General features: G+C 51.2%; 1 protein-coding gene across 1 annotated transcript; it reads right to left on the bottom strand.

Moving 5' to 3' along the window:
- Nucleotides 1–17,952: 17,952 nt before the first annotated feature.
- LOC123042055 (FCS-Like Zinc finger 2) lies at nt 17,953–19,009 on the bottom strand. Its single transcript, XM_044464583.1, has one exon. The coding sequence runs from the start codon at nt 18,803–18,805 to the stop codon at nt 18,509–18,511; it is 297 nt and encodes a 98-aa protein (XP_044320518.1). The 5' UTR covers nt 18,806–19,009; the 3' UTR covers nt 17,953–18,508.
- Between the last annotated feature and the right edge of the window lie 8,734 nt (nt 19,010–27,743).

The following is a 27,743-nucleotide window of genomic DNA, read 5'->3' as shown; positions in this document are numbered from 1 at the left end:
CGAGGACACATGGGAATTATCACCAAGCTAGTTTTCATCACGTTATATGATTCACGTTCGTTACTTTGATAATTTGATACGTGGGTGGACCGGTGCTTGGGTACTGCCCTTTCCTGGACAAGCATCCCACTTATGATTAGCCGCTATTGCAAGCATCCGCAAATACAAAAGAAGTATTAAGGTAAACCTAACCATAGCATGAAACACGTGGATCCAAATCAGCCCCCTACGAGGCAACGCATAAACTAGGGTTTAAGCTTCTGTCACTCTAGCAACCCATCATCTACTTATTACTTCCCAATGCCTTCCTCTAGGCCCAAATAATGGTGAAGTGTCATGTAGTCAACGTTCACGTAACACCACTAGAGGAGAGACAACATACATCTCATCAAAATATCAAACGAATACCAAATTCACATGACTACTAATAGCAAGACTTCACCCATGTCCTCAGGAACAAACGTAACTACCCATAAAGCATATTCATGTTCATGATCAGAGGGGTATTAATATGCATTAAGGATCTGAACAAATGATCTTCCACCAAATAAACCGACTAGCATCAACTACAAGGAGTAATCAACACTGCTAGCAACCCACAGGTACCAATCTGAGGTCTGGGTACAAAGATTGGATACAAGAGATGAACTAGGATTTGAGAGGAGATGGTGCTGGTGAAGATGTTGATGGAGATTGACCCCCTCCCGACGAGAGGATCGTTGGTGATGACAATGGTGATGATTTACCCCTCCTGGAGGGAAGTTTCCCCGGTAGAACAGCTCCGGCAGAGACCTAGATTGGTTCGACCAAGGTTCTGCCTCGTGGCGGCGGAGTTTCGTCCTGTAAGCTTGCTTATGATTTTTTTTCAGGGTAAAAGACTTCATATAGCAGAAGATGGGCACTGGAGGGCTGCCAGGTGGCCCACGAGGCAGGGGGCGCGCCCAGGGGGTAGGGCGCGCACGCCACCCTTGTGGGTGGTGGGTGGCCCCCCTCAGGTCTTTCTTCTGCTGAATATTTTTAATTAATTCCCAAAATAACTTTCGTGGAGTTTTAAGACTTTTGGAGCTGTGCAGAATAGGTCTCCAATATTTGCTCCTTTTCCAGCCCAGAATCCCAACTGCCGGCATTGTCCCTTTTTATGTAAACCTTGTAAAATAAGAGAGAATAGCCATAAGTATTGTGACATAACGTGTAATAACAACCCATAATGCAATAAATATCGATATAAAAGCTTGATGCAAAATGGACGTATCAGAGGTCGACGGTGGATGAACAATAGCCCGTGGAGGCTGGAGGAGGTCAACGGTGGAGATGCATAGTATCCCGGGGAGTCCCATTTTGCGGTACGCCACACCCTCCCGATGAATAGGACCACCGTTTCGACCGTAGCACTCCAACACAAATCCGTTTCCGCCGTTTTGTGGTACGCCACACCCCTCCCGATCAACAGGACCCCGTTCCGACCGTAGGAGGTCCAATACAAGTCCGTTTCCTCTGTTTTGCGGTACGCCAGACACCTCCCGATGAATAGGATCCCGTTTCGAACGTGGCCGGTCAAACAGGCCGTTTCCTCCGTTGTGCGGTACGCCAGGCCTCGTTTCCATCATCTGTTCCGTCCAAGCCCTCCCGATGAACATGACGACGCATTCCGTTTCGACCCAGCCGGTTGGCTCCCCATAAGCACAACGACGACGTTGTTTCTCCATTCCGACCCAACCATGTACACGAGCCCTGCCATACGTATGCGCGAGTAGGCGAGGCAGGCAGGCTTCGTCCCGGGGGGCAGCTTTGCTCGAAATCTGCGCGCAGTTTGTTTTTGCACCTTCCTCGAGTAACACTGGCGCATCAGACGTAATCATCGGAGTATGCGAACATGGGGAGAGGCTCGACATCTTTCTCTTTCTCCGGGAGAAGAATGAAAATATTGGAGTACAAATTGCTGCCATGTCTTGGAAGTATTGGCGGTCGACTGCGGATCGAGTGCCGACCGCAGCTCACCTCGGCTGCGGAGTGTGGAGTACGAGCAACGCGTTGGAGGCTTCCGAAGAAAAGAGAGGACGTGCACGACATCTCTTGCTGCGTACTCGGTGAGTCACGCATGGGCTACTTGGTAGTGACGCGGCACATCATTGCTCGTCGTATGTCAACACCAACGAGTGCGCCAAGCAGCCATGGCGCATCATCTCCTCGTGGCTGTGACTCAGCAATGGGTGGCGAGAGAGACGTACGGAAAAACAAAAAGAACACACAGACACGTTCAGCTGATCTGACGTGTGAATGTGTGATATTTTTCTCCGCTCTGGTGTTCAGCTTTGCTCGACTCATGCATTGTGTCGGTGTACTAGAGTAGGGGTACCCTAATATCCCGAACTTGTGCACGGGCAGTTGCAGCACCCCGCGGCAAGGCTTGCCGGGTGACCGCCAAGGTCCTCCGTGGTTCCTGTGGAGCCATTCAAGAACAAAGTATTCAAACCAAAGAGAAAAGGCCCCGGCAAGAGGAGCTTGCCGGGAAGGCCAACCAAGGCATCTCAAGGAACTTGCCGCGACGCGCCACGCGTCCCGGCAAGGCCCGGTGAGCGACAAGCTTCCGGACGCGACAAGACAACGACCGCGGCAAGGCGCTTGCCGCGGCAAAGTTACCACCCTGTACCCGCGCTCCAGCACATCCACCAATGTGTCGCCCTGGGGCCTTTCCAGGCGCGCGTGGCAGGAGGTTGTGCAGCCAGCGGTGCGCGGTGGCAAGCGGCGCTGACAAGATTGCCATTGTGGCGAGCGGTGGCGTCCCTGAAGGTCCTTTTTGCACTATTTGGGCGACGTAGATGGGCATTTAGTGCCTTTGTCCCCTGCCGTCAGGGTTAGGTAGGATACACTGTACAGGTAGCTGTACCAACCCCAATTCCTTTTCCATTTTTACCCTTATCTACGTTGCCACCTGTCGGTGACCCCTTTAGCATATAAAAGGAGGCCCATGCGCAACGTAGAAAGGGGTTCGAGGGCAGAAAAACACTCACGCTCGGTCTCGTTAGCAGCTAGTATGTACTGTAGCACTCAACACTCCCGAGCAAGAACTCAATACACTCAGACATGCAGCAGTAGGAGTATTATCTCTCCGGAGAGCTCCGAAGCTGGGTAAACCGCTCGTGTGCTTCACCTCGATCCGCTCTTCGTGCAATCTCCGCCTCCCGCCGAACCGAAAGGGGCCCGGTCCGCCGGTCCCCATAGGTATTCGTGGATCAGCCTCCCCGACATCTTTGGCGCGCCAGGTAGGGGGCGTCGAGGTTGTGTGAACCTGATCCGGCGTTGACACGAGCTAGATCTTCATCTTCTTCATCGACATGCCACCGAAGAAGAAGGCTTCGGCGGCAGATGTTCCGTCCACGTCGATCCCACCACCACCGGAGCAGACGGGTGGTCGAGTAGACGCCGGCGGAAGAACGGACATCGACGAGGGAGCTCACGGTGCTGTCAGGTTCAAGGACAAGGCTGCGCAAACCTCGGCGTCCGTACATGCACCGCGCCCATCCCAGGAGGCGCAGGACCGACAGCGTCATGGCATTCGCAGAGCCATACGTTCGTTGGGCCAAGATCGAGCTGGTGGATCTCGGGGTGCTCAAGACCAGCATGCACACCAACATGCTGGCACGAGCGAGGCACGGTCGCCTGGACGGGACACTGCTCCTTCTAACATAGTTAGAAGTCCGAGCATATCCCGCTCCTCGCACCGTTCGCCACTGCCGCCCACCACTCCAGCAGAAGCTTTGGCGCGAGCTCAACTGCTCCTTGATTACCCTCCAACGGCAGACAAGATCGATGAATGGAGGGCCACCATTCAGAGTCTCATCGGCTTCGCCAACGGCGACACTCCGCGGCAGGACTGCCAGGCACGAGCCGATAGCGACGAAACCGGTGGAGGTGCAACCACCAAGCACTCTCCACCCCGAAGGCCAAGATCGCCGACTCTCCGGATCCACCTCGACAGTGACTCCACCGCATCGTCAGATCCACGAGCTCGTCGCGATCAGCGCCAAGTTCTTCACGAACGACAGCAAGAAGACGCTCGAACTCGCATCGAGCGCCGAAGAGAAGCGCGGCGTCAATCAGACCAGCGCGCTGGGCCCTCTGTCGACATGCATGCGCCAGGGGAACCAGGCGACTTGCCGTACGCGGTAGGTTGCCCTGCGTTCACTCGTGAGCTGCGGCGAGTCCAGTGGCCCAGCACGAAGAATTTCAAGCCAGACGTACCAGAGAAGTACGACGGCAAGACGCATTCGTCGAAGTTCCTCAGCATCTACACCATCACGGTGCAAGCTGTCGGGGGGCGGGACGACAGGATCCTTGCCAACTACTTCCCGCTGGTGCTCAAGCCCAATGTCAGATCCTGGCCCATGCACTTGCCGAACAACTCCATATCCTCCTGGGCAGACCTATGCCATCAGTTTGTCGGCGCCTTTACAGGCGGCCACAAGCCTCCTGGCCAAGAGAGCGACCTTCATCTGCTCGCCCAGAAGGAAGGAGAGCCCCTGCACAAGTACATTCAGAGATTCAGCCGCGTACAGCACAACATCCCAGATGTCCACCCTACCGCGGTAATCAGCGTGTTCCATCAGAACGTGTGAAACCGCAAGATGCGGGAGGAAATAGCGATGTGCAAGATCAGAGACGTCAGTGAGCTATATGCCCTGGCCGACAAGTGTGCGCGTGCTGAGGAAGGGAGGAAACTCCCCGAAGAGAATACAGGAGCAGGAGGATCTGATAGTGAGGAGGCTGCCCCGGCAAAGAAAAACCGGCGGCGGAACAACTGGAAGAAGAAAGGCAAAGATGTGCTAGTCGTTGAGCAGTCCAGCAACGAAGGTGGCGCCAAGAAAGCCAAAGCTGGTAGCTCCGGTGGCACCAACTACCAGGCTGTGGCGGTCGCCGACAAGCAGGACGACGCCAACAAGCAGTACTGCAAGATCCACCGCACCAAGGGCCATGACCTCCAGAGCTGCAAGAAGGACGAGCAGCAAAAGGCTGAATACGAGCGACGCGACAAGGAGAAGGCCCATGAAGGTGCTGGAGGAGCCGGCAAGAAACGCCCCGGCCGAGGAGGACGCCGCGGCAAGGCCAAGCAGCGGCAAGGAGATAGACCTCCCCGCGGCCGCGACAAGGATGAAGATGACGACGAGGATGAAGATATGGATGATGATGAGACCGATGAGCAGGAGTTCCAGAAAGCCACAGAGGTCCTGTGTGTTGATGGCGGTGCTTCTCTGCATACTTCCCACCGCCAGCTCAAGCAGTGGATGCGGGAAGTTAACGCGGCAGAACCACCCGTCGAGTCACGCAAGCCTCTGAAATGGTCCAGCACGCCTATCATCTTTGATATTGAGGACCACCCTGATCGCATAACTACGGTCGGGTGCTTGCCGATGTTGGTTTCACCAACTATCCGCAACCTCAAGGTCACTGAGATGCTAGTTGACGGCGGGGCCGGCTTGAACCTGATCTCCTCCGCGGTACTCCACAAACTCCAGATCCCTGATGGCGAGCTCGACGAGACCGGCACATTCCAAGGAATCAATCCGGGAAGGAGCAAGCCGAAGGGAAAGATCACGTTGCCGGTGACATTTGGCAGCGAGTTGAACTTCAGGACTGAGTGGGTCACTTTTGACGTTGCTGACTTTCCATTGCCTTACAATGGGATACTCAGCCGTCCAGCACTCGCCAAATTCATGGCAGCCTCTCACTACGCGTACAACATACTGAAGATGCCAGGCCCGATAAGTGTCATCTCTGTCCCTGGCGACAAGAAGGATGCTCTTATCTGCGCCGACAAGATCTACCGGGAAGCAGCAGCCGCAACAAATCGCAAGTCCCTTGCCGTTGAAGCTCCCGGGGCGAAGAACAAGACCAAGTCCGGCAAGAGTTCTGATGCCCACTCCGGCAAGCGCACCTCTTCGGAGTGTTGCGCTACCGTCGAGGACGCACCATCGAGCTCCACCGGCAAGTGTAAGAAGACAATGGCAGCTCCACCAGAGACCAAGAAAGTGTCCGCCAAGGAGGATGCACAGGTGGTACCTTCACCATCAGTGCCACTCTCGACCCTAAATAGGAAAGCGCGCTCGTTGCTTTCCTGTGGGCGAACGTCGACGTATTTGCATGGCAACCGTCTGACATCCCCGGTGTTCCCAGGAAAGTAATCGAGCACCATCTTGCCGTCTGTCCTCATGCGCGGCCCGTCAAGCAGAAAGTTAGGATGCAGGCAGTGGAGCGCCAAGAATTCATCGCAGAAGAAATCAAGAAATTGGAAGCAGCAGGCCTTGTCAGAGGAGTGCTCCATCCTACGTGGTTGGCCAACCCTGTAGTCGTGCGCAAGGCGAACGGGAAATGGAGACTTTGTATCGACTTTACCGATGTCAATAAAGCTTGTCCCAAATACCCATTTCCCTTGCCGCACATCGACCAGATTGTTGATTCCACGGCCGGATGTGACTTGCTTTCATTTCTTGATGCATACTCAAGATACCATCAGATCTTCATGGCAGAAGAGGATGAGGAGAAGACCGCATTCATCACCCCATGTGGCACATACTGTTTCGTACGGATGCCTTTCGGTTTAAAGAATGCTGGTTCAACATTTGCAAGGGTAGTCCATCACGCTTTTGAGCCGCAAATGCACAGAAATGTGGAAGCCTACATGGATGACATAGTGGTCAAGAGCAAGGACAAGGCGACTCTGATTCAAGATTTAGACGAAACCTTTGCAAATCTGCGCAAGATCAACCTCAAGCTTAACCCCGAGAAGTGTGTGTTTGGAGTCCCCTCCGGCAAGCTTCTCGGGTTCTTCGTGTCTCAGCGGGGAATTGAGGCCAATCCCGACAAGATCAAGGCCATTGAGCAGATTGAAGCACCAAAGCGCGTCAAGGATGTACGAAGACTTGCCGGCTGCATAGCTGCTCTCAGCAGGTTTATCTCTAGGTCTGCTGAGCGCGCCCTGCCATTTTTCAAAATATTGAAAAAGGCAGGTCCAATGAAATGGACTCCGGAAGCGGAGGCTGCACTGCAGGACTTAAAGAGATATCTGTCCTCCACTCCAACACTTGTCGCACCTAAGCCACAAGAGAAGTTGCTGCTATTTATAGCAGCAACCAATCAAGTGGTTAGTGCTGCGTTAGTAGCGGAGAGGGAGGCGGACGATAAGCCAGCAACCACGCCAGATGCATCCAGCGACAAGCAGAGGACTTCATCGGCAAGCTCTGGTCCCGACAAAGATGGATCTGCGCAGGCGCATGAGAAGATGCAGAAAAGAATGGCGCAGCGCCCAGTTTACTTTGTTAGTTCCCTTCTGCAGGGGGCTAGGTCAAGGTACTCTGGTGTGCAGAAATTGCTTTTTGGCCTTCTCATGGCCTCGAGAAAGTTGCGCCATTACTTCCAAGCACATGAGATCACAGTCGTCACTCGTTTTCCGCTGAAGAGGATACTGCAGAATCCAGAAGCAACATGCAGGATTGTCGAGTGGGCACTGGAACTGTCAAGCTTTGGCCTCAAGTTTGAGAGCACTTCAACTATCCAGAGCAGAGCATTGGCAGAGTTCATAGCAGAATGGACACCAACACAAGATGAAGAAATTCCAGAAACGAGCATCCCCGTCAAGGAAGCAAGCAAAGAGTGGCTGATATACTTTGATGGTGCCTTCTCGCTGCAAGGCGCCGATGCCGGCGTGCTACTTGTCGCACTCACCGGAGAACACCTCAAGTACGTAGTCCAGATGCACTTTCCCAAGGAGCAAGCAACGAACAATACCGCATAGTATGAAGGTTTGCTTGCCGGTCTCAGAATCGCAGCAGACCTTGGGATCAAGAAGCTCATTGTCAGGGGTGACTCACAGCTTGTCATCCGCCAAGTAAACAAGAATTATCAGAGTCCGTTGATGGAAGCTTACGTTGATGAAGTGAGAAAGCTAGAAGAGCAATTTGACGGCCTACAGATGGAACATGTTCCAAGAGCTCAGAATGACATTGCCGATGGCCTGTCAAAGTGCGCCGCACTTAAGTTACCTGTGGAACCAGGGATCTTTGTGCTCAAGCTGACTCAACCATCTGTAACGCCATCAACTGGACAGAGCAAGAAGAGGAAGTTGATTTCTGGTGACTATTTTCTGGCAGAGCTCCCCGAAGCCGCTGCCAAGAAGGTCCCCAAGATCAACACCAAGGGTGCTGAGGAGCAGTCTGCTCCGGCAAGCCTTAGGGTTTGTTCCGTTGAAGCAGACACTCCCGACAAGTTTTGCTCCGGCAAGCTTGCCGGGGAACGTCAAGCTCCGGCTGAGCCACAGGTTCTCGCCGTAGAAGCGGATGTTCCCGCAGCAGCAGATGTGCCTTTACTCCTTGTTGTCGAGCCGCAAGCTCCAGCATGGGCATAGCAGATTGTCCGTTTCCTTCAGACAGGAGAACTTCCCGAAGAGCAAGAAGAAGGGAAAAGAGTAGCCCGGCAGTCAAGTATGTACCAGTTTGTTGACAACACACTGTACAGAAGAAGACTGGCGTGAAATTAAAGTGTATTCACCGGGAAGACGGACAAAAGCTGTTGGCAGAGATACATGGAGGCATATGTGGTCACCACATTGGCGCAAGAGCACTTGCCGGCAAAGCGTTCCGGCAAGGTTTCTTTTGGCCAACAGCCCTCCAGGATGCAACTGCACAAGTAACCAAGTGTGAAGCGTGCCAGTTCCATTCCAAGCAGATACACCAGCCAGCTCAAGCTCTCCAGACGATCCCTTTATCCTGGCCATTTTCGGTCTGGGGGCTCGACATCCTCGGCCCTTCTCCCCGAGCTGTCGGGGGCTTTGAGTACTTGTACATTGCAATCGACAAGTTCACAAAGTGGCTGGAAGTGGAAGCAGTGAGGAAGGTGACAACACAGTCAGCAGTCAAGTTCTTCAGGTCGATTGTTTGCCGCTTCGGGATCCCTAACAGGATCATCACCGACAATGGCACGCAATTCACGAACCGCACCTTCATTCAGTACGTCCAAGATCTTGGCGCCAAGGTCTGGTTCGCTTCTGTTGCTCATCCGAGAAGCAACGGTCAAGCGGAGAGGGCGAATGCTGAAGTGCTACGCGGGCTCAAGACCAGGACTTTCGACAGGCTGCGCAAGTGCGGAAAGAACTAGATTGAGGAGCTGCCGGTGGTTCTTTGGTCGGTCAGGACAACGCCAAATCGAGCCACTGGCCAGACACCTTTCGCTCTAGTCTATGGAGCAGAGGCAGTTCTCCCCATGGAACTCGTATACGGGTCACCTCGAGTGCTCGCTTATGATGAGATTGAGCAAGAGAAGTTGCGACAAGATGACGCGCTGCTCCTTGAGGAGGACCATCTTCAGGCTGCTGTACGAGCTGCTCGATACCAGCAAGCTTTGCGCTGCTACCATAGCCGCAAAGTTAATGCCAGAAGTCTCGAGGAAGGCGACCTTGTTCTTCGACGCGTTCAGTCCACCAAGAATTCCAACAAGTTGACGCCGAAGTGGGAAGGCCCTTACCGGGTGAAATGAGTCACTAGGCCTGGCACTGTCCGCCTTGAGACCGAAGATGGCAATCCGGTGAGCAACTCCTGGAACATTGAGCATCTTCGTAAGTTTTACCCGTAAGGCGCGGTTGCCGGAACCTGTTCCGACAACCATCTTTTGTACAAGTCTTGCCGATGTTGCATGTAATCCTTTGTACGAAGCCGGGCGCAGACCCCGTGCATAAGTAAAGCTCATGTGCTCCGCACATCTTGTCAATTTCATGCTTTCTACTTTTCTTTGCATGCGTTATCTGACACTTTACGCAGCACCTACCCCCGGTAAGCAATAACGAGCCATAAGGCTCCGTATCTTTATTTTCTCTTCTTTCTCTTTCTCAAAGAAAGGAAGGTTCCCTCGCACACAAGTTTGCCGGGGGGAAAGGAGAAGATAATAGTGTGGACCAGGCATCGTTCAAGGAAATTTCGCCTTACCCGAAAGCACACGACAGAAAAGCTAAGTTGCCAAAGTTTGAGCAATCAGTTTTAGTTTTTAAGTTATCTTCCTCGAATGACCGTGCTTTGTATGGAAAACCTGTGCGCGGAGGAACCAACTCGTAGCTAGTTGCGCCCTTACTTTGTTTCGAGTCCGCTCAACAACTTAAGTGGGCTGCGACTAGTTGTGACAAGGTTTCTTGTCGGTAGCGGCACCGCCAGCAGGCTGCTAACGTTCCGCACTCAGCGCTCATGGCTAAGGTGCCTGCGCCGACAAGTTCCCTAAAAGCGTAGGGCAAAAACATACAAAGCACGGGATCAAGTAAAGGAAATAACATAGCAATTGCCACCCAAAATAGAGTCATATTACAAGATAGCTTGTCGCAGCTCTAATAGATTGTTCTCGTAACATGACCAGCAGCGACAAGAAAAAGAGAAAACAGGCGGCCTAATCTACGCGATCGCCCTCAACCCTCTTGATCCCGCTCACCTTGTCCACAATGGGTGCGACAAGGGTCTTGAGCGCTTCCAGATCAGCATCCGGCGGCAAGGTCCTGAGGATGTTGGTGAGGTTGAGGCCTGGGTTGCGGAAGGCCACCTTCACCAGCACCTTTTCGAGAGCTCCCGCACAGATCTTGTGCGACTCGTCAGCCAGCTGCTTTGGGATCTTCTCCCGGAGTCGCTGGAGGGCCGTCGCCACGCCTTTGAAGAACAAGCTGAGCTTGGCGCTGGGTTGGAGGTGCTCGTTGGAGGAGTACCTGAAATCTTCCATCCCTAGCTGCGCCAGCTCCCCGTCAATGGCTACGGCAGCATCCACGAGACCCTCGGTCCAGTGCTCCACATTCTCTCTAAAGGCGTTATGGGCGGCGGCAGCATTCGCCATCAGCGCCTCGTCGGCCTTGATCTTCTCCGACAAGGCCACCTCCCACTCCCTGGCGCCGTCCAGCGTCTGAGTCAAAGTAGCCAGCTTCAACTCAAGATCCGCATTGGAGTCCTTGGCGGCGCTAAGCTCTTTGCTCCTCTCAGCGAGACGACCTTGCAGCTCGCCATGAGCAGCGGTGTCCTTCTCGCGCTCACGCTTGAGCGCGGCAAGCTCCCCGCCGCTTGCCTTGAGATCGGCCTCCAGCTGCGCCATCTTCGTCTCCAGCTTCTTCTTGGTGGCCTCGGCAGCTGCGGCAGCATCCTTTGCTTCCTTGAGAGCCCCGCCAAATGTTTGCTCGCGCGCGGCAAGCTCCTCCTCATGGCTGTCAAGGTTGACCTTGCGCTGCGCCAACTCGCCTTCCTGCGCAGATAGCTTCTCGGCGGCAAGCCGCTGTTGCTCTTCAACTTCAGCCTTCTCGAGGAGGAAGGCTTTCCGCTCCTCGGCGACTTGCTCCCGCTCCTCTGCCAGGGCCCGGAGAGTTTCCTGCCTGAAGCCCCGGAGATCTTCCGCGCGCTTCTCGATATCTGCTCCCGCCTTCGCGACAAGCGCTTCCCGGGATACCAGCTTGGCCTATCGGGCGCGGTAGAGCGACAACAGCTTCCGCAGCAGCCGCTCCTCCTCAGGCTCGTCACTACTGCTGCTTGGCGCGTCAACCAGCGTCAGCCCAGCGGAGGCAAGCACTTCTCCATCCAACATCTCTCCTTCAACCGGCGCCCTGGAGCTTGACGCCCAGGGGAGCTTGATGAAGATGCCGTCACCGGCCTTCAAATAGGCGCCGGGTTGGGGCTCTTCAGAGCCTGGCGCTGCAGCAGCGGCGGAGGGATCGGCGGTCGGCGTAGCGCCTGGCGCTCCTGCGGCCTCGGGGCCGTCAGTGCGATCGCCGGATCCCTCGCCAGCTTCTGCGGCGGCAGCCTTGGCGGCCTCTTCGCCGGCGGGATCATCAACGCCGGCTTCTCCTTCGGTGGCAACGGCGTCGTCGGTATTGCTGCGCGCGTTCTCCTCGCCGGCGACCTCGGTTTCCATCGGCTCCGTGGCAGATGGATCTGACGAACGGAAAAAGGAGAAGAATCAAGCGAATATCCAAAAAGAAAATCAGAAGAAGAAGGACCCAAGGGAAGTTTTCAGGCAAGAGGGTTACCTGTACTGGGACCTGCAGTCGTGGTCTCAACCACCGGAGGATCGCTGGTGCCGTCCCTTGCTGGAGAACTGTCCCTTGCCGGAGAATTCTCCCTTGCCGAAGAACGCTCCCTTGCCGGGGAATCCTCCCGTGGCGGTGTAGTTGAAGCAGATGGCATTTCGGGAGCGGCTTCCGGGCACTCTTGGTGGAGCTGCTCTGCTCCTACACAAACAATCAGTCAGATGTCAGCAAAGAAAGAGCACCCATGCGCGCCTGACAGCAGGAAGTAAACCATATACTTACGCTGGGGGCTGCTATGAGGAATGGTTGCCGGGTCCGGCAAGGTGGTCTCGGACACACCCCCTGCCGTTGCGGTGGGTTCGTCCTCGATGACAATCACCGGGACCTTGGCTCTCTTCGCCGCTCTCTGGGCCAGCGTCCTGAAAAGGAATGGGATCAGAGTAAAGCAAATCAGATACAAGACAAAGCAACGAAATTGAAGAACTACAAGTACATCAAAAAAATCTTACTCTTCTTCTTCCTCGTCGGAGCTGAGCGCCGAGAGATCGAAGTCCGGCTCGCCTCCGGTGCGACGAGGCGGAGGAGTAGTTTCCCTTGTCCGCTTGGCAGGAGCAGTAGCGGTGGACCGGGAAGACCCCGCTCCAGTTGCCGCATCGGCGTGAGGAGCTCCCGCGGCAACACTGCTTGCCGCGGTAGAGCGTGTCGCACGGCACGGCGGCTGTTGAGCTGGGGGCTCCGCTTGCGACGAGTTGCCTGAAGGTTCGAGCCTGACAAGCTCTCCCTCGCCGGGCTCGCTCGACTCAGCTTCAGGCCCGACAAGCTCTTCCTCGCCGGCAAGCTCCTCTTGCTCGGCAAGGCTTGCCGCCTCTGCTGCCTCTGCCTCCTCCACGGTGAATCCGAACTCGCCCGCGGCAGTAACTGCTGCCGCCTCTTCTAGCCTGGTGGCGATGCGCTGCATCTCCGCATCGGTGGTGTCGCGGGTGAGGCTCTTTTGTTCATCGGGGCGGACCACCACTTCTACCAAGCTGTCAAAGAACTCCTGCACGACGTCGTCTGCAGGCTCTTGCTAGGTTGGAACGATTCCATGCGAATCGCACAACGGCATCATTGCACGGATGCGGTCGAGCGAGGAGTTATTGCACAGCGGAACGACACCCCCCGCCAACATGAACGCTTCGGGATGTTGAGGATCGCTCTTGAACAATTCCAGGATCATCACGTCCAGTTCCAAGACAGTGAAGTTGAAATTGAGGCCTGGGCGCAGCCTCATGATATCCACTGCATTCTGGAACTCCCAGGCGGGTCTCCTCCTCTCCTGTAGGGGGGCGATGCGGCGGCGAAGAAAATCTGCGCCAACGGCGCCTACGGTGAGCCCGGCAAACCTGAGGCGTAGGATCCGGGTGACGCCAATCCTCAGCCTATCGTCTTCCGGGGCCACATTGCTCCAATCGTTGCCGCGCGCTATTGGGGCTTGGCGCTGGGCGGTAAAGGGCTGCTGGTTCTCCTCGACGATCCAGCACCAGTCTGCCCTCCATTCCAACCACTTGCTGTGGAGCTCTCCCTCCAGATAAGCTTCCTTCTTGCCGGTCCTCGAGATCCAGGCGATTCCACCGGATAAGGGCTCCCCTCTCTCAACTCGAGGCATAAAGACGTGGCGAAAAAGAGCTACATTTGGATAGACTCCGACAAAGTTTTTGCAGAGATGTGCGAAAACTGCCATGGTCAGAACAACATTGGGGGTGAAGTCAAGGAGGCGGAACCCGTAGGTGTTCATGATATCGCAGAAAAATTCAGAGAAGGGCGGGCAGAGCCCGCAGTAGAAGAACAGCACGAAGAAAGGGTATCCATTCGGAGCCAGTTCTGAAGCGGCAGCTGGGAGTACCTTCGTTCGCAGATGCGCTCGCGTCTCCGTCGACCAGAAGAGGTAGTAGTACTCCCTCAGCTCCTTCGCGGCAAGCTGGGGGGGGGGAGATTGCTCGCTCCTTCCGCAGTGCCGCGAGCCGCTGCACCTCGGGCGACTTCACGACCTTCCCCTTGTCGGCTTTCGGAGCCATGGCGGAGGTGGTGGGGGAGATCGACGGCGTTGGTGATGCTGGTGGCGATGGGGGGCGGAGCGCTGCTCTCTTTCGGCTTTGGGAAGAAGGGGGGAGCGGCGGAGATATCTGGGATTGGAGTGGCAACCGGCGAGATGGGCGAACTGCCCCTGTTTCCCCTGCTTATAAAGAGGGAGGGGGCGGACGCTCCGTCTTTCCAAATAAAGAAACCACCCACGATCTCTCCCACGACGCCGCATTCAACGCGTGCCGTTCGGGGAGGGCGCGGTGGATACGGAGAAAGATACGGCGTAACCCAGGCCGCGCGTGCCCGTGCCCTGTTTTGGGCCTGGCCCAACAGCGCTCGGCACCATGTGTGGCCCAGGCCCGGGGGCTCCTGTCGGTGTACTAGAGTAGGGGTACCCTAATATCCCGAACTTGTGCACGGGCAGTTGCAGCACCCCGCGGCAAGGCTTGCCGAGTGACCGCCAAGGTCCTCCGTGGTTCCTGTGGAGCCATTCAAGAACAAAGTATTCAAACCAAGGAGACAAGGCCCCGGCAAGAGGAGCTTGCCGGGAAGGCCAACCAAGGCATCTCAAGGAACTTGCCGCGACGCGCCACGCGTCCCGGCAAGGCCCGGTGAGCGACAAGCTTCCGGACGCGACAAGACAACGACCGCGGCAAGGCGCTTGCCGCGGCAAAGTTACCACCCTGTACCCGCGCTCCAGCACATCCACCAACGTGTCGCCCTGGGGCCTTTCCAGGCGCGCGTGGCAGGAGGCTGTGCAGCCAGCGGTGCGCGGTGGCAAGCGGCGCTGACAAGATTGCCATCGTGGCGAGCGGTGGCGTCCCTGACGGTCCTTTTTGCACTATTTGGGCGACGTAGACGGGAATTTAATGCCTTTGTCCCCTGCCGTCAGGGTTAGGTAGGATACACTGTACAGGTAGCTGTACCAACCCCAATTCCTTTTCCATTTTTACCCTTATCTACGTTGCCACCTGTCGGTGACCCCTTTAGCATATAAAAGGAGGCCCATGCGCAACTTAGAAAGGGGTTCGAGGGCAGAAAAACACTCACGCTCGGTCTCGTTAGCAGCTATGTGTACTTTAGCACTCAACCCTCCCGAGCAAGAACTCAATACACTCAGACATGCAGCAGTAGGAGTATTATATCTCCGGAGAGCTCCGAAGCTGGGTAAACCGCTCGTGTGCTTCGCCTCGATCCGCTCTTCGTGCAATCTCCGCCTCCCGCCGAACCGAAAGGAGCCCGGTCTGCCGGTCTCCATAGGTGTTCGTGGATCAGCCTCCCCGACACATTGCAAACCTTGCTTCGATTAGCTTTCCACAAGTGATTGGAAGTGACGTACGAACCTGTCTTTAGCAAAGGTATAGTTGTTGTTAGCTTGTGAGTACTATGACAATGAGTGGGTGCTGTTTAATCCCAAACTTTGCCTTCCTCATCAACTGAGTTGACATTACAGTGACAACGAAAAAACATGATGGTTTTCAGTTGGGGAAGTCATCAGTGGAAAGAGAGTGATGTATGGTTTAGTATAAAAGGCGACGGCAAGCTTCGTCATTCCCTCCCACTCCTACTCGAAAGTACACTAATTCAACTATGAGTAAGTAAGGATTAGATTCCATCCGCTCAATTTTACGAACCTTGTCATAAGGCAACCGTGTTTCTATTAAAAGAAGAAAGACGGTCTACTTTAGAAGGAACACTAAACCTTATATTAATTTCATCAAACTCGAGCTAAAACCACCAATGTCCCACGCTACCTCGCCAAACTATATCTGGAGGGCCAGCTGACAACACAAACACACTGAAAAAGAGCGCAATAATCGTCAAAAGGTGAGGCCAAAGCCAATGGGAAGTGGTTTTGCGCCTTGTCGACACATAAGAAAGATAAATTGCCACACCCTTTCTCGACGCAACGACGTTAAGATTGTGTCGTGCTTACCGTGTAGACTAATGACTATGCATCAAGATCGGCTTCATCCTTAAATTTACAATATAATAAATTGTGAAAAGACCATAGGCCATATATTTAGTAGCACACGACTTTACAAAAACACCTTTAAAGAAATTGTAAAACACATTCAAGTTATTGGTGCCTCTGTGCTTGTCCAAAATGTTCATTGTGTTTGTTTGTTATAGTGTTGGAAGCCTTATTATCGGCCCTAAGACATCACGTCTCTTTAGTAGCCGAAGTTTTTTTTCCTCTCGCATCGATCAGCGGCACGCCATGTGCAAAGCTCGTTACCATATCTGGGCCCCCGTCTCAGCGGTGCAAACTTTTGAAATCAAGGAGCCTATAGAAGCAACGATAGGGAATCATCGATGTAGACTAGAAAATGCCATCGGCCACAATCCGCATGAGCAAATCGATGCCCCGGAAAAGAAAACGTCGAGCATGGCCTTAGAGCACCCCTGATCCGGCAAGACGGAGTTGCACGCTCCTCGACCCGGCCGAGGATGGCCAACCATCATCGGTTGGAAAGGGAGCCGAAGGGCCAAAATACAGGGGAACATTCTTCACTTCGCAAGATAGCGTCACTGATACAAACCTGTAGAAAAAAGGCGAGACTCGGATAACCAGTGCTAGGGACTCATAATCCTCCACACATTCCGGCGAGGATGAGGCAAGAGACCTTATTCCACACTGAGAACGTCGGCCATCATATTGCAATTGCTGATCAAAGACAAACTTAAATTTATTCCTAACCCTAACCCCACCAAACCAAAGTCTTGGAGTCCCAGCCCCCTCTCATCGTCGGAACGACAGAGGAAGAAGAGGAGGCATGTGCCTAGTCGGGGAGTCACGGAAGATGGGTTATCGTGTGCTCCTAGGTCAAGGGAGCCCTGAAGGAAAAGAACCCTTAACTTTGATCATTTGAGGAACTATTGCACCCAATTTGGGTAGCTTGACATCTTTCTTAATAGAAAAAAAAATGCTCCCTCCTTCCTAGAATGTAAGACGTTTTTGGACACTGGTGTAGTGTTAACAAATGTCTTACATTATGAGACTGAGGGACTGGCGGAGCTTGGAAGAAAAACCTGTGTGGGCCAACTCAAAAGAAAGCACAACATTTGGTCTGCAATTATCCATGAGTATATCGTTGTTGCTTTTCTGTAAGGTCTTTTGCCTGCGCGCGTGATCATCGTCTTTGCTTCTACTCGTACCCTAGCTAGTGACCCAGCAGATGACTCTGGCGGTTTTGCTTCCTTTTTACTGAACAAGAAGGTGGTGAGCCCCTGCAATTTATAGAATGTAAAGTATAGTTGAACGAAAAATCAGGCTATGATCGGAGTTAGCGAACTCAGAATTTGAGGGAAGAAATTAGATTAATTATATTGTATAGACTCGCAATTGCAAGGGAATTTAAGATGCAGTACTGGCCGCCGGCTGGACGCTGCTTGCTGTGACCTGTGAGGCTGCTTCTGCATGGTTATTGGACCTATGGCGGGCTTGGCGTCTGCTCTCTATTGTGTGCCGGTACAACCAAGACGAGCAGAAGCAGACTCATCTCGCTGCAGGTGGAGGACGCTGGCCAGCAGCCACCCTACTGGCTTTTGCATCGACAAGTAGTAGCCTGAATGGACGTTACATAGTTACTGGGCTGACCTACAGAAGTATAGGTATTACTATTTTTTGTCAAAATCCTGGGCGGGCCATGGCGCAGGTCTGCCCCAACTGAGCTCCGCCCCTCCGAGGGAGTACTCCCTCTGTAAACTAATATAAGAGCGTTTAGATCACTACTTTAGTATTCTAAACGCTTTTATATTAGTTTACGGAGGGAGTATATCACAAGGGTTCAATTTGTTGGGAGTGGTCAGTAATATCGTAAGATTCACCGAATCACCCGTGTGGGAAGCCAAAGGCAGGCGGATCAAACTGGTCAATTTAATTGCGCATAATAAAAAAATCTCAGAAGATTTAGAGTAAAACCATACCATTCAGGGAAACATGATAATTCATATCCTAATTTATATCAAGTCCATTTTAACGGTGACACTGCTGTTGCAGAGTGTACCTAGCATGTCGGACCAAAAACCAAACAGGATCCAATAATTCAGGGAAACGAAATAAGAGACGGGGCACACAGGTGGCCTACACTGAAGTTGAACAACTTGTGAATCATGTTTGATTGCCTCCTTCAGATCCATGGCCTTTTCTATTTTGTTTCCAACCAAATCAAATCACCGGCACAGCACAGATCAACCAAGAATCTACAGGCACCCGGGCAGCATAATTAGCTTGCCATGGACACATATGGGAAGCAACAGGCACCTACCACCGGATGCCGTGCCCTGCACTGCCTCCCAAAACAACATCGATGGTTCTTCAGAATACAGCAGTCGTTTCTTCAGAATACAGCGGTCGTTTCTTCAAAACAACATCAATGGTTATCTTGTCGATCCAAACAAAACTTTCCGCGGCTAGCCGGCGATGGACACCTTCCGGGACTGCCGCTGCCCACGGTGGGACTGGGACTCCGTCTCCGCCGAGAAGCGCTGCAGTCTCCGCGCGGCCTGCCTGGCGCAGACGGCGTCGAGGTGCATCTGCTCGTGGCGGCACTCCTCGCTGCAGAAGGGCGTGTCCCCTCTGTACATGAAGACGTCGCTGTCGCGTGCCAGCCGCTTGGCGCAGAGCGCGCACGCGTCCAGCGCGTGCTTGCCGGGCTCGCCGGCCGGCTCGGCGTCGAAGAAGAAGGCGCAAGCTACTGATGCCGCCATGGTTCAACAGAGGCTTCTTCTAGGCAGCTAGCTCGGGCTTGTGCTTGAGCTAGTAGAACTCAGAGTTCGCTGCTGCTCTTGGAGGGGAAAAGGTGGGTGAGTTTGGTGCAGCAGTGCGATGGGGGAGGGCGGGTATATATGGGGGAAATGGAGCAAGGGAAGGCCATTATTGGTGCACTGGAGCTGGCGGCCTGGGAAACCATGGTCCGTCTTTGACGATGGGAGCGGTCCGGCTATTGCATTCCAGCATGCTTGAGTGTACTGGTGTGATTGGCTCCATGGCTAAGGTGGGCCAAGCATTTGGCTCCACCGCGACGAGAACGACGAAGGGAGGAGTTATGAGTGACGTGGATGGGTTCTTTATCTACTCCCTCCATTCCAAATTACTCTTGGTGGTTTTAGTTCAACCAGGGCCGGCCCTGTGTTTCGGGAGGCCCTAGGCGAACTCGATGCCATGTGCCCCTATGTCCTAAGATCATATATATGTATGCGCGTGCGTGGTACATAAACTTGAACATAATAATTGTTGGACAATGCCATATTACGACAAAAATACTAAAAATATAGAAAATTGAAAGTAACATGATATGATTACCTCAAATAAGAACCAAATTCAACTGACTTCATCGACAACAATAATAATTAAGTACCCTTCAGTTGTTGAATCTTCAGATCCCTTTCTATCTTTTTTCTCCTTGTTTGAGCAACTGACAAATGCTTCTTAGGCAATATGGCGGGCTAATGTCCTAATATTATGAAGAAAAAATTATTCAAGGAATTAGAAATTTATACATCGGATGATTTGAATGATTGAAACCCTAGACATGTGCATAGAATGACAAAAAAAAGAATGGTTGAATACATACTATGAAAGATTGAATTCGAAAACTATACATTAAAATTTGGAACTTCGTAAACACTGAAATTAGAGGATGGATCATGGATGAATAGTTGAATACGTTCTAAAAAAAAGAAATTACTGAAATTGGGTTTGCAGGGATGGATTAGGAACATGATACAGAGAGTTATGCATGGATACGTATATACGTACTGCTGTGGGCTGCGCTCACTGCTCACATACGTACGTATACGTACTGTTGCGGGCTGCGGCTGCTGGATTGCCGCACGGCGGGCGACGCGCGCAGCGGTGACCGAGGCGACCACAGCGACGAGAGGACGAACAGACGAGCGAGGCGTCCGCGAGATTTTCGATTGATTTGTTTCACAATCGAAACGAGCGGCCTTGCCCTGCGGCGTGCGTGACGCTTCGCTAATCGCTACCTGCTATCTGATGGGCCTACCTCATCTTGTTTTTTTTCTCTCATAATTTTTTTTCTCACCTATTTTTGCTCGGCTATATTATATATGTGCACTACATCATGGGCCCCTCCCTGGGTTGGGCCCTGGGCCATCGCCCCCCTGCCCATGCCCCAGGGCCGGCCCTGAGTTCAACGAAGAGGACAGACGAGTGTCCATGAAATGTCCATGTCGACGTATAGAAAACCGGACGATTGATCAGGACTGGAAATACTAATAGTACTCCCTGTTACGCTTTTCCTAGCAAAAAAGAACGCTGTAGGTAAGTCAATAATTTACCGGACGGTGCTCGATACAGGATTACCGTATCATTCGTGTCCTTTTAGAAGAAGAAAAATAAGCACAATAGAAAACCAGAAAATTGATAGATGCACTTTTTCACCGGACGGTGCTCGATACAGGATTATTGGGGACGTGCCGTGCATGCGCGGCACGGCGCCAGGCACCACCCTGGTGCCACCAGCCCAATCACTGGGAGCTTGGCACGCGTACATATCTTGTCTGCGCAATCAAACGAATCATCATCAGCCTGTCACACACCTGCGCGTGCAATACGTACAAGCCGTGCATGAAGCCAGCTGGTGTCACCACCACGGTTGCCGGGCACGCTACGGACCAAGGGGGATGCACCCTGCAGGCTGCAATTACAGTTGCACACGAATGAAGATTCCACATTTCACTGATGGTAGGAGCGTGCGAATATACTAGGGGAAAATGACATCTTGCATTTCCAGGCAGGCTTCGCTCGAGGGAGCAGCTTTGTCGAGATCTGCACCGCACCCACTTTGTTTATCAGCAGTGAAGCATTTGCACGTGACCTTGGAATCTGCAAGTAATCTTGCTTGACAGACGGTGACTGGTTTACTAGAATGGTCCTACGCTTGCCTACACAATTTGTAAGATTGTTTTTTTTTCGTAATGACTCCAGAATGGTGTTTGTTGTGGTCTCGTAGATTGGGGACTACTCGTACTACGTACTACTCCTACATTAGTAAAGTGCATAAGTGTTTTTTGGACGCGGAGAGTGTCGACACTGCTGGAATTTAGTCTATTTTGGGAAGCCCAATAACTATTTTAAAAATTCCTAATAAATTCTAGAGGCCCACTTAGCCCATTTGTGCAAGGCAAGGGATACTACTAAAAGTTTAGTCCCACATTGCTAGTTCAGTGGAAGTTGGACCTCCTTATAAGGGGGGTTCTTTCCCCACTTGTATGAGCATGAGAACAAGAGGAACATCCACGCGCGCTCCTCCTCCGCCGCCCGCCGCGGGTTGCGGGAATGAGCCGAGCCGATGTCTAAATTTTTGCCACGCACTACGGGTATACGAAAGGTCACAATATGAGTTGTTCACAGTGGTAACCTTTGTGATCGGAGGATGCAATACTCTCCTAATCTGCATGGCAGGTTGATGTATATCTTAATGTGTTCTAAGTGGCTTATTTAAGCAGATATGTTATCCTGCAGAACATCTTTTGAAGAACACACCTATATGAGTCTGATTGTCAAACGTCGCAATCTATGAGAGTAGGGTTCTCTCTAGTAAACTCATGAAAGGTCACGGAGTATGACGCATAAGCTCCACCCGCGGGGAAGACCCACGGTAGCCACGTATCGGTCAAGGCTTTATGTGAAGCTAGATTCGCAGAAAACTTGCAGTTCAAGGTCCAGTCCACTGTTCAAGTTGCTTACTAGTGTAGCATAGAGTTCTAACTGGAAGTTCAACTTAACAGTCTCCACTGCAGTACCGGTATATAAAACAGCGTTTTGGAACCAAAGGCAAATTTCCATGTGCCTCTGGGATCTGCTGGGGGATTGCTGGAATTTAGTCTATTTTGGGCAGCCCAATAACTATTTCAGAAATTCCTAATAAATCCTAGAGGCCCACTTAGCCCATTTGTGCAAGGCAAGGGATACTACTAAAAGTTTAGTCCCACATTGCTAGTTTAGTGGGAGTTGGACCTCCTTATAAGGGGGGTTCTTTCCCCACTTGTATGAGCATGAGAACAAGAGGGACATCCACGCGCGCTCCTCCTCCGCCGCCCGTCTCGCCACGCCACGCCACGCCACGCCTCGTCACGACGCGCCGCGGGTTGCGGGTTGCGGGAATGAGCCGAGCCGATGTCTAAATTTTTGCCACGCACAACGGGTATACGAAAGGTCACTCGGGAGATGGAAAGTTTTTTGCTGTAGTGGAGGTTAAATGCGAACGCTGCACTCTTCGGCTGCTGTCTGTTCGTTTCATCTCCCTCGGTCCCTTCAGCTCCCGGCGCTGCCCTCTCGCCTCCTTCTCTTGCGCCTATAAAAGGGAGGTCGCTCCTCTCAGCAAGACGTACCAGAACTACTTCTTCCTCTCGCCACCGGTTCCTGAGCACTGCGCTGCTGCTACGATCTTCTCCATCCCGGCTTGCGGCGTGCACCGCAGGTCGGGACAGTAGGCCTCCGAAACCGCACTCTTTGAGTCCTGTACGGGAGAAGGGTGATAAGGTTTTTGGGGAGCGTTCTGCGCGACTACTGGCTGATTCATCACGGACGATCCGGTCGCCGACGACTACTTCCTCGACGACGACTTCTTCCGCGACGTCCACGACCTCCTCGACGACATGGCAGGCGAGGACACCGATCCCAAGTCCAGCGCTTCTGCTGCTGCTGTGCCGTACGTGTTCTTCTCCTTTCTGTTAGAAGTCCTGCTACAGTTCTTGGCTCTAGTTTCTGTCATACGTATGTTAGGTTCTATGTCGAATAACCAACTTCATCTAGTGACTGTTCTAGATGTGTTTACCTCAAGTTCATATATGCAGAAGATGTTTACCTTCTTTCTGTCAGATTGCATGACTTGCTTTATATTTGCTATTTTAGTCATGTTTTATCTACTATTTCTGTTAATAAAATCATTCGGTAAATTGCTCATATTTCCAACAATCCAAAAACCTTATCATAGGCAATTTACCCCAAGTGGTTTTGCTGCTTCCATGAGACCTCCTATGTTTGAGGGTATCCACTATAAGAGGTGGCGCGTGAGAGCAGTCTTATGGTTTCAAACCATGAGTTGCTATGACGCCACTCTTGGCAAACCTGAAGGAGAGCAAGATGCCCAACAGGCACAAGCTTTTCAGAAAATGGATACCTTGTTTAAGGCTGTGCTCTTGAGTGTTCTTGGAGAGAACATAGTTGATGCTTATGCGTCAATTGATAATGGAAAAGATATGCGGGACGCACTCGAGGCCAAGTTTGGGGTCTCGGATGCCGGCACTGAGCTGTACATCATGGAGCAATTCTATGATTACAGGATGACTGAAGAGCGCTCCGTGGTTGAGCAGGCTCATGAGATACAGTCATTTGCTAGAGAACTTGAGCACTTCAATTGCATGCTACCGGACAAGTTTGTTGCCGGCGGTATCATCACTAAGCTTCCTCCTTCATGGAGGAACTTTGCTACCTTACTGAAACATAAGAGACAAGAGTTTTCCGTTCCGGATCTCATTGGTACTCTTGATGTGGAAGAAAAGGCGAGAGCAAAGGACACACGTGCTCGAGGTATTGAGGGAGGATCTAGTGACAATGTGGTACAGAAGTAGAACTTCCAGCCCCACAAGTTCAAGAACAAGGGCAAGTTTGATGGTAAAGCAAAGTTTGATGGGAAGAACAAGGCTGTGCAACACACGAACTTCAAGAAGAAGAATGGCAAGAAGAAAGGTGCTTGTCATGTGTGTGGAGATCCTGATCATTGGGCTCCTAGTTGCCCTAATCGCTATGACAAGCGTCATCCTCGGAAAGGCGGCAAGACCGCTAATGTTGTCATTGGAGACACTGACATGAAGGATGCTGGGTATGGTATATTTCCCACTATTCTTTCAGTATGTCATTCTCCTGACTGGTTGATTGACACGGGTGCTAATGTGCATGTATGCGGTGATATTTCCATGTTTTCGTCTTATCAGACCACAGGGACTTCAACCGTGCTGATGGGCAACGGTTCAAGTGCTTCTGTTTGTGGTGTTGGCACGGTCGATCTGAAGTTTACTTCGAGGAAGATCGTGCGGCTGAAGAACGTGCATTATGTCCCCTCCGTCAATAAAAATCTTGTTAGCGGATCTCTTCTGTGTAGAGATGGCTATAAGCTTGTCTTTGAGTCAAATAAATTTGTAATATCCAAGTATGGAACCTTTGTTGGTAAAGGCTATGAGTCAGGAGGCCTATTTCGTTTATCCTTATCAGACGTTTGCAATAAAGTTGTTAATCATATTTGCAACAATAGTGAATCAAATGTGTGGCATTCACGACTCTGTCATGTTAACTTTAGTTGCATGTCGCGACTAGCGAAGTTGAACTTAATCCCTAGTTTCACCACCGTTAAGGGATCTAAGTGTCAAGTGTGTGTGCAAGCTAAGCAACCTCGTAAATCTCACGTGACTGCGGAAACGAGAAATCTTGCACCACTAGAACTTATACATTCAGATCTATGTGAAATGAATGGTGTTTTGACAAAAGGTGGAAAGAAATATTTCATGACGTTAATTGACGACTCCACTAGATACTGCTGTGTGTATCTTCTGAAATCTAAGGATGAGGCTTTGAACTTTTTCAAGATCTATAAAGCTGAAGTGGAAAAACCAACTTGATCGAAAAATCAAGAGGCTTAGGTCCGACCGTGGTGGAGAGTATTTTTCCAATGAATTTGATGCTTTTTGTGCGGAACATGGTATAATCCATGAGAGGACGTCTCCCTACTCACCTCAGTCAAATGGGGTGGCCGAAAGAAAGAACCGTACTCTAACTGATTTGGTTAACGCCATGTTAGACACATCGGGTCTCTCCAAGGCATGGTGGGGGGAGGCCATATTGACAGCGTGTCATGTCCTAAATCGAGTCCCCACAAAGAACAAAGAGATAACTCCATTCGAGGAGTGGGAGAAGAAAAGGTTAAAACTCTCTTATCTGCGAACATGGGGTTGTTTGGCGAAAGTCAATGTTCCAATTCCAAAGAAGCGGAAACTTGGACCAAAGACTGTGGATTGTGTTTTCTTGGGATATGCTTTTCATAGCATTGGCTATAGATTATTGGTTGTAAAATCTGAGGTATCTGATATGCATGTCGGTACGATCATGGAGTCGAATGATGCGACTTTCTTTGAAGATATCTTTCCCATGAAGGATATGGCTACCTCATCTAATCAGGAGATGCCTATTTCATCGAATCAGGAACCAGTTACAATTACCGAACCTGCCATTTCGATGGAACACTTTGAAAGTCCTGTGGAGGAGAACAATGAAGGTCCTATTAGGAGCAAGAGACATAGGACTGCAAAGTCCTTTGGTGATGATTTTCTTGTGTATCTCATAGATGACACTCCCAGTTCTATTTCAGAGGCCTATGCATCTGAAGATGCTGACTACGGGAAGGAAGCAGTTTGTAGCGAGATGGATTCCATCTTGGCGGATGAAACTTGGGAGATAACTGATCGTCCTTATGGGTGCAAACCTATAGGATGCAAATGGGTATTCAAGAAGAAGCTTAGGCCTGATGGTACTATTGAAAAGTACAAGGCTCGGCTCGTGGCTAAGGGTTATACCCAAAAGGAAGGTGAAGATTTCTTTGATACTTACTCACTTGTGGCTCGACTGACCACTATTCGAGTTCTACTTTCACTAGCTGCCTCACATGGTCTTCTCGTTGATCAAATGGATGTTAAGACTGCTTTCCTAAATGGAGAGTTGGATGAGGAAATTTATATGGAACAACCAGATGGGTTTGTAGTAGATGGTCAGGAAGGGAAAGTGTGCAAGTTGCTGAAGTCCTTGTATGGACTCAAGCTAGCACCCAAACAGTGGCATGAGAAGTTTGAAAGAACTTTAACAGTTGCAGGCTTTATTGTGAACGAAGCTGACAAATGTGTGTACTATCGCCATGGTGGGGGGCGAGGGAATTATGCTTTGCTTGTATGTTGATGACATACTAATTTTCGGAACAAATCTGAATGTTATTAAGGAGGTCAAGGATTTCCTATCTCACTGTTTTGAGATGAAGGATTTAGGAGTGGCTGATGTCATTCTGAACATCAAGTTGTTGAGAGATGATGATGGTGGGATTACATTTCTTCAATCTCACTATGTGGAAAAGATCTTGAGTCGCTTTGGCTATAGTGACTGCAAGCCCTCTCCAACACCATATGATGCTAGCGTGCTGCTTCGAAAGAATCAAAGAATTGCTAGAGATCAATTGAAGTATTCTCAGATTATTGGCTCGCTTATGTACTTAGCAAGTGCTACAAGACCGGACATCTCTTTTGCTGTTAGCAAACTGAGTTGGTTTGTTTCAAAACCAGGAGATGTGCATTGGAAAGCTCTAGAGAGAGTTTTGCGTAATTTGAAAGGCACTGCGAATTATGGAATTCACTACACTGGGCATCCAAAGGTGCTTGAAGGGTATAGTGACTCAAACTGGATCTTAGATGCTGATGAGATAAAGGCCACAAGCGGTTATGTATTCACTCATGGAGGTGGCGCTGTTTCTTGGAAGTCTTGCAAGCAGACCATCTTAACGAGGTCAACTATGGAAGCAGAACTCACAGCACTAGATACAGCTACGGTCGAAGCAGATTAGCTTCGCCGACTCTTGAATGACTTGTCGGTTGTTGAGAAACCTGTACCGGGTGTCCTTATGAACTGCGACAATCAAACTGTGATCACGAAAGTGAGCAGCTCAAAGGATAACATGAAGTCATCAAGACACGTTCAGAGAAGGTTAAAGTCTGTCAGAAAAATGAAAAACTCCAGAGTTATTGCATTGGATTATGTCCAAACGTCTAAAAATCTGGCAGATCCTTTTACTAAGGGTCTATCACGTAATGTGATAGATAATGCATCAAGGGAGATGGGTATGAGACCCACAATATGAGTTGTTCACAGTGGTAACCTATTCTTTGTGATCGGAGATCCCGTGAATTAGATGTGGAAGACAAGCTGTTGGTCAACTGAGAGGAGAATATCCCTACTATTCACAATACCACTCCATGAAGATGCAATACTCTCCTAATCTGCATGGCAGGTTGATGTATATCTTAATGTGTTCTAAGTGGCTTATTTAAGCAGAGATGTTATCCTGCAGAACATCTTTTGAAGAACACACCTATATGAGTCTGATTGTCAAACGTCGTAATCTATGAGAGTAGGGTTCTCTCTAGTAAACTCATGAAAGGTCACGGAGTATGACGCATAAGCTCCACCCGCGGGGAAGACCCACGGTAGCCACGTATCGGTCAAGGCTTTATGTGAAGCTAGATTCGCAGAAAACTTGCAGTTCAAGGCCCAGTCCACTGTTCAAGTTGCTTACTAGTGTAGCATAGAGTTCTAGGTGGAAGTTCAACTTAACAGTCTCCACTGTAGTACCGGTATATAAAACAGTGTTTTGGAACCAAAGGCAAATTTCTATGTGCCTCTGGGATCTGGTGGGGGATTGCTGGAATTTAGTCTATTTTGGGCAGCCCAATAACTATTTCAAAAATTCCTAATAAATCCTAGAGGCCCACTTAGCCCATTTGTGCAAGGCAAGGGATACTACTAAAACTTTAGTCCTACATTGCTAGTTTAGTGGGAGTTGGACCTCCTTATAAGGGGGGTTCT

The sequence above is a fragment of the Triticum aestivum genome, chromosome 2B (assembly GCF_018294505.1).
Source record: "Triticum aestivum cultivar Chinese Spring chromosome 2B, IWGSC CS RefSeq v2.1, whole genome shotgun sequence".
Lineage (NCBI taxonomy): Eukaryota > Viridiplantae > Streptophyta > Magnoliopsida > Poales > Poaceae > Triticum > Triticum aestivum.
The sequence above is the reverse complement of the archived record's forward strand: the minus strand, read 5'-3'. Positions and strand labels throughout refer to the sequence as shown.

Coding starts and splice junctions, on each gene's coding strand:
- LOC123042055 (XM_044464583.1), bottom strand. CDS start 18,805: ATGGCGGCATCAGTAGCTTGCGCCTTCTTCTTCGACGCCGAGCCGGCC.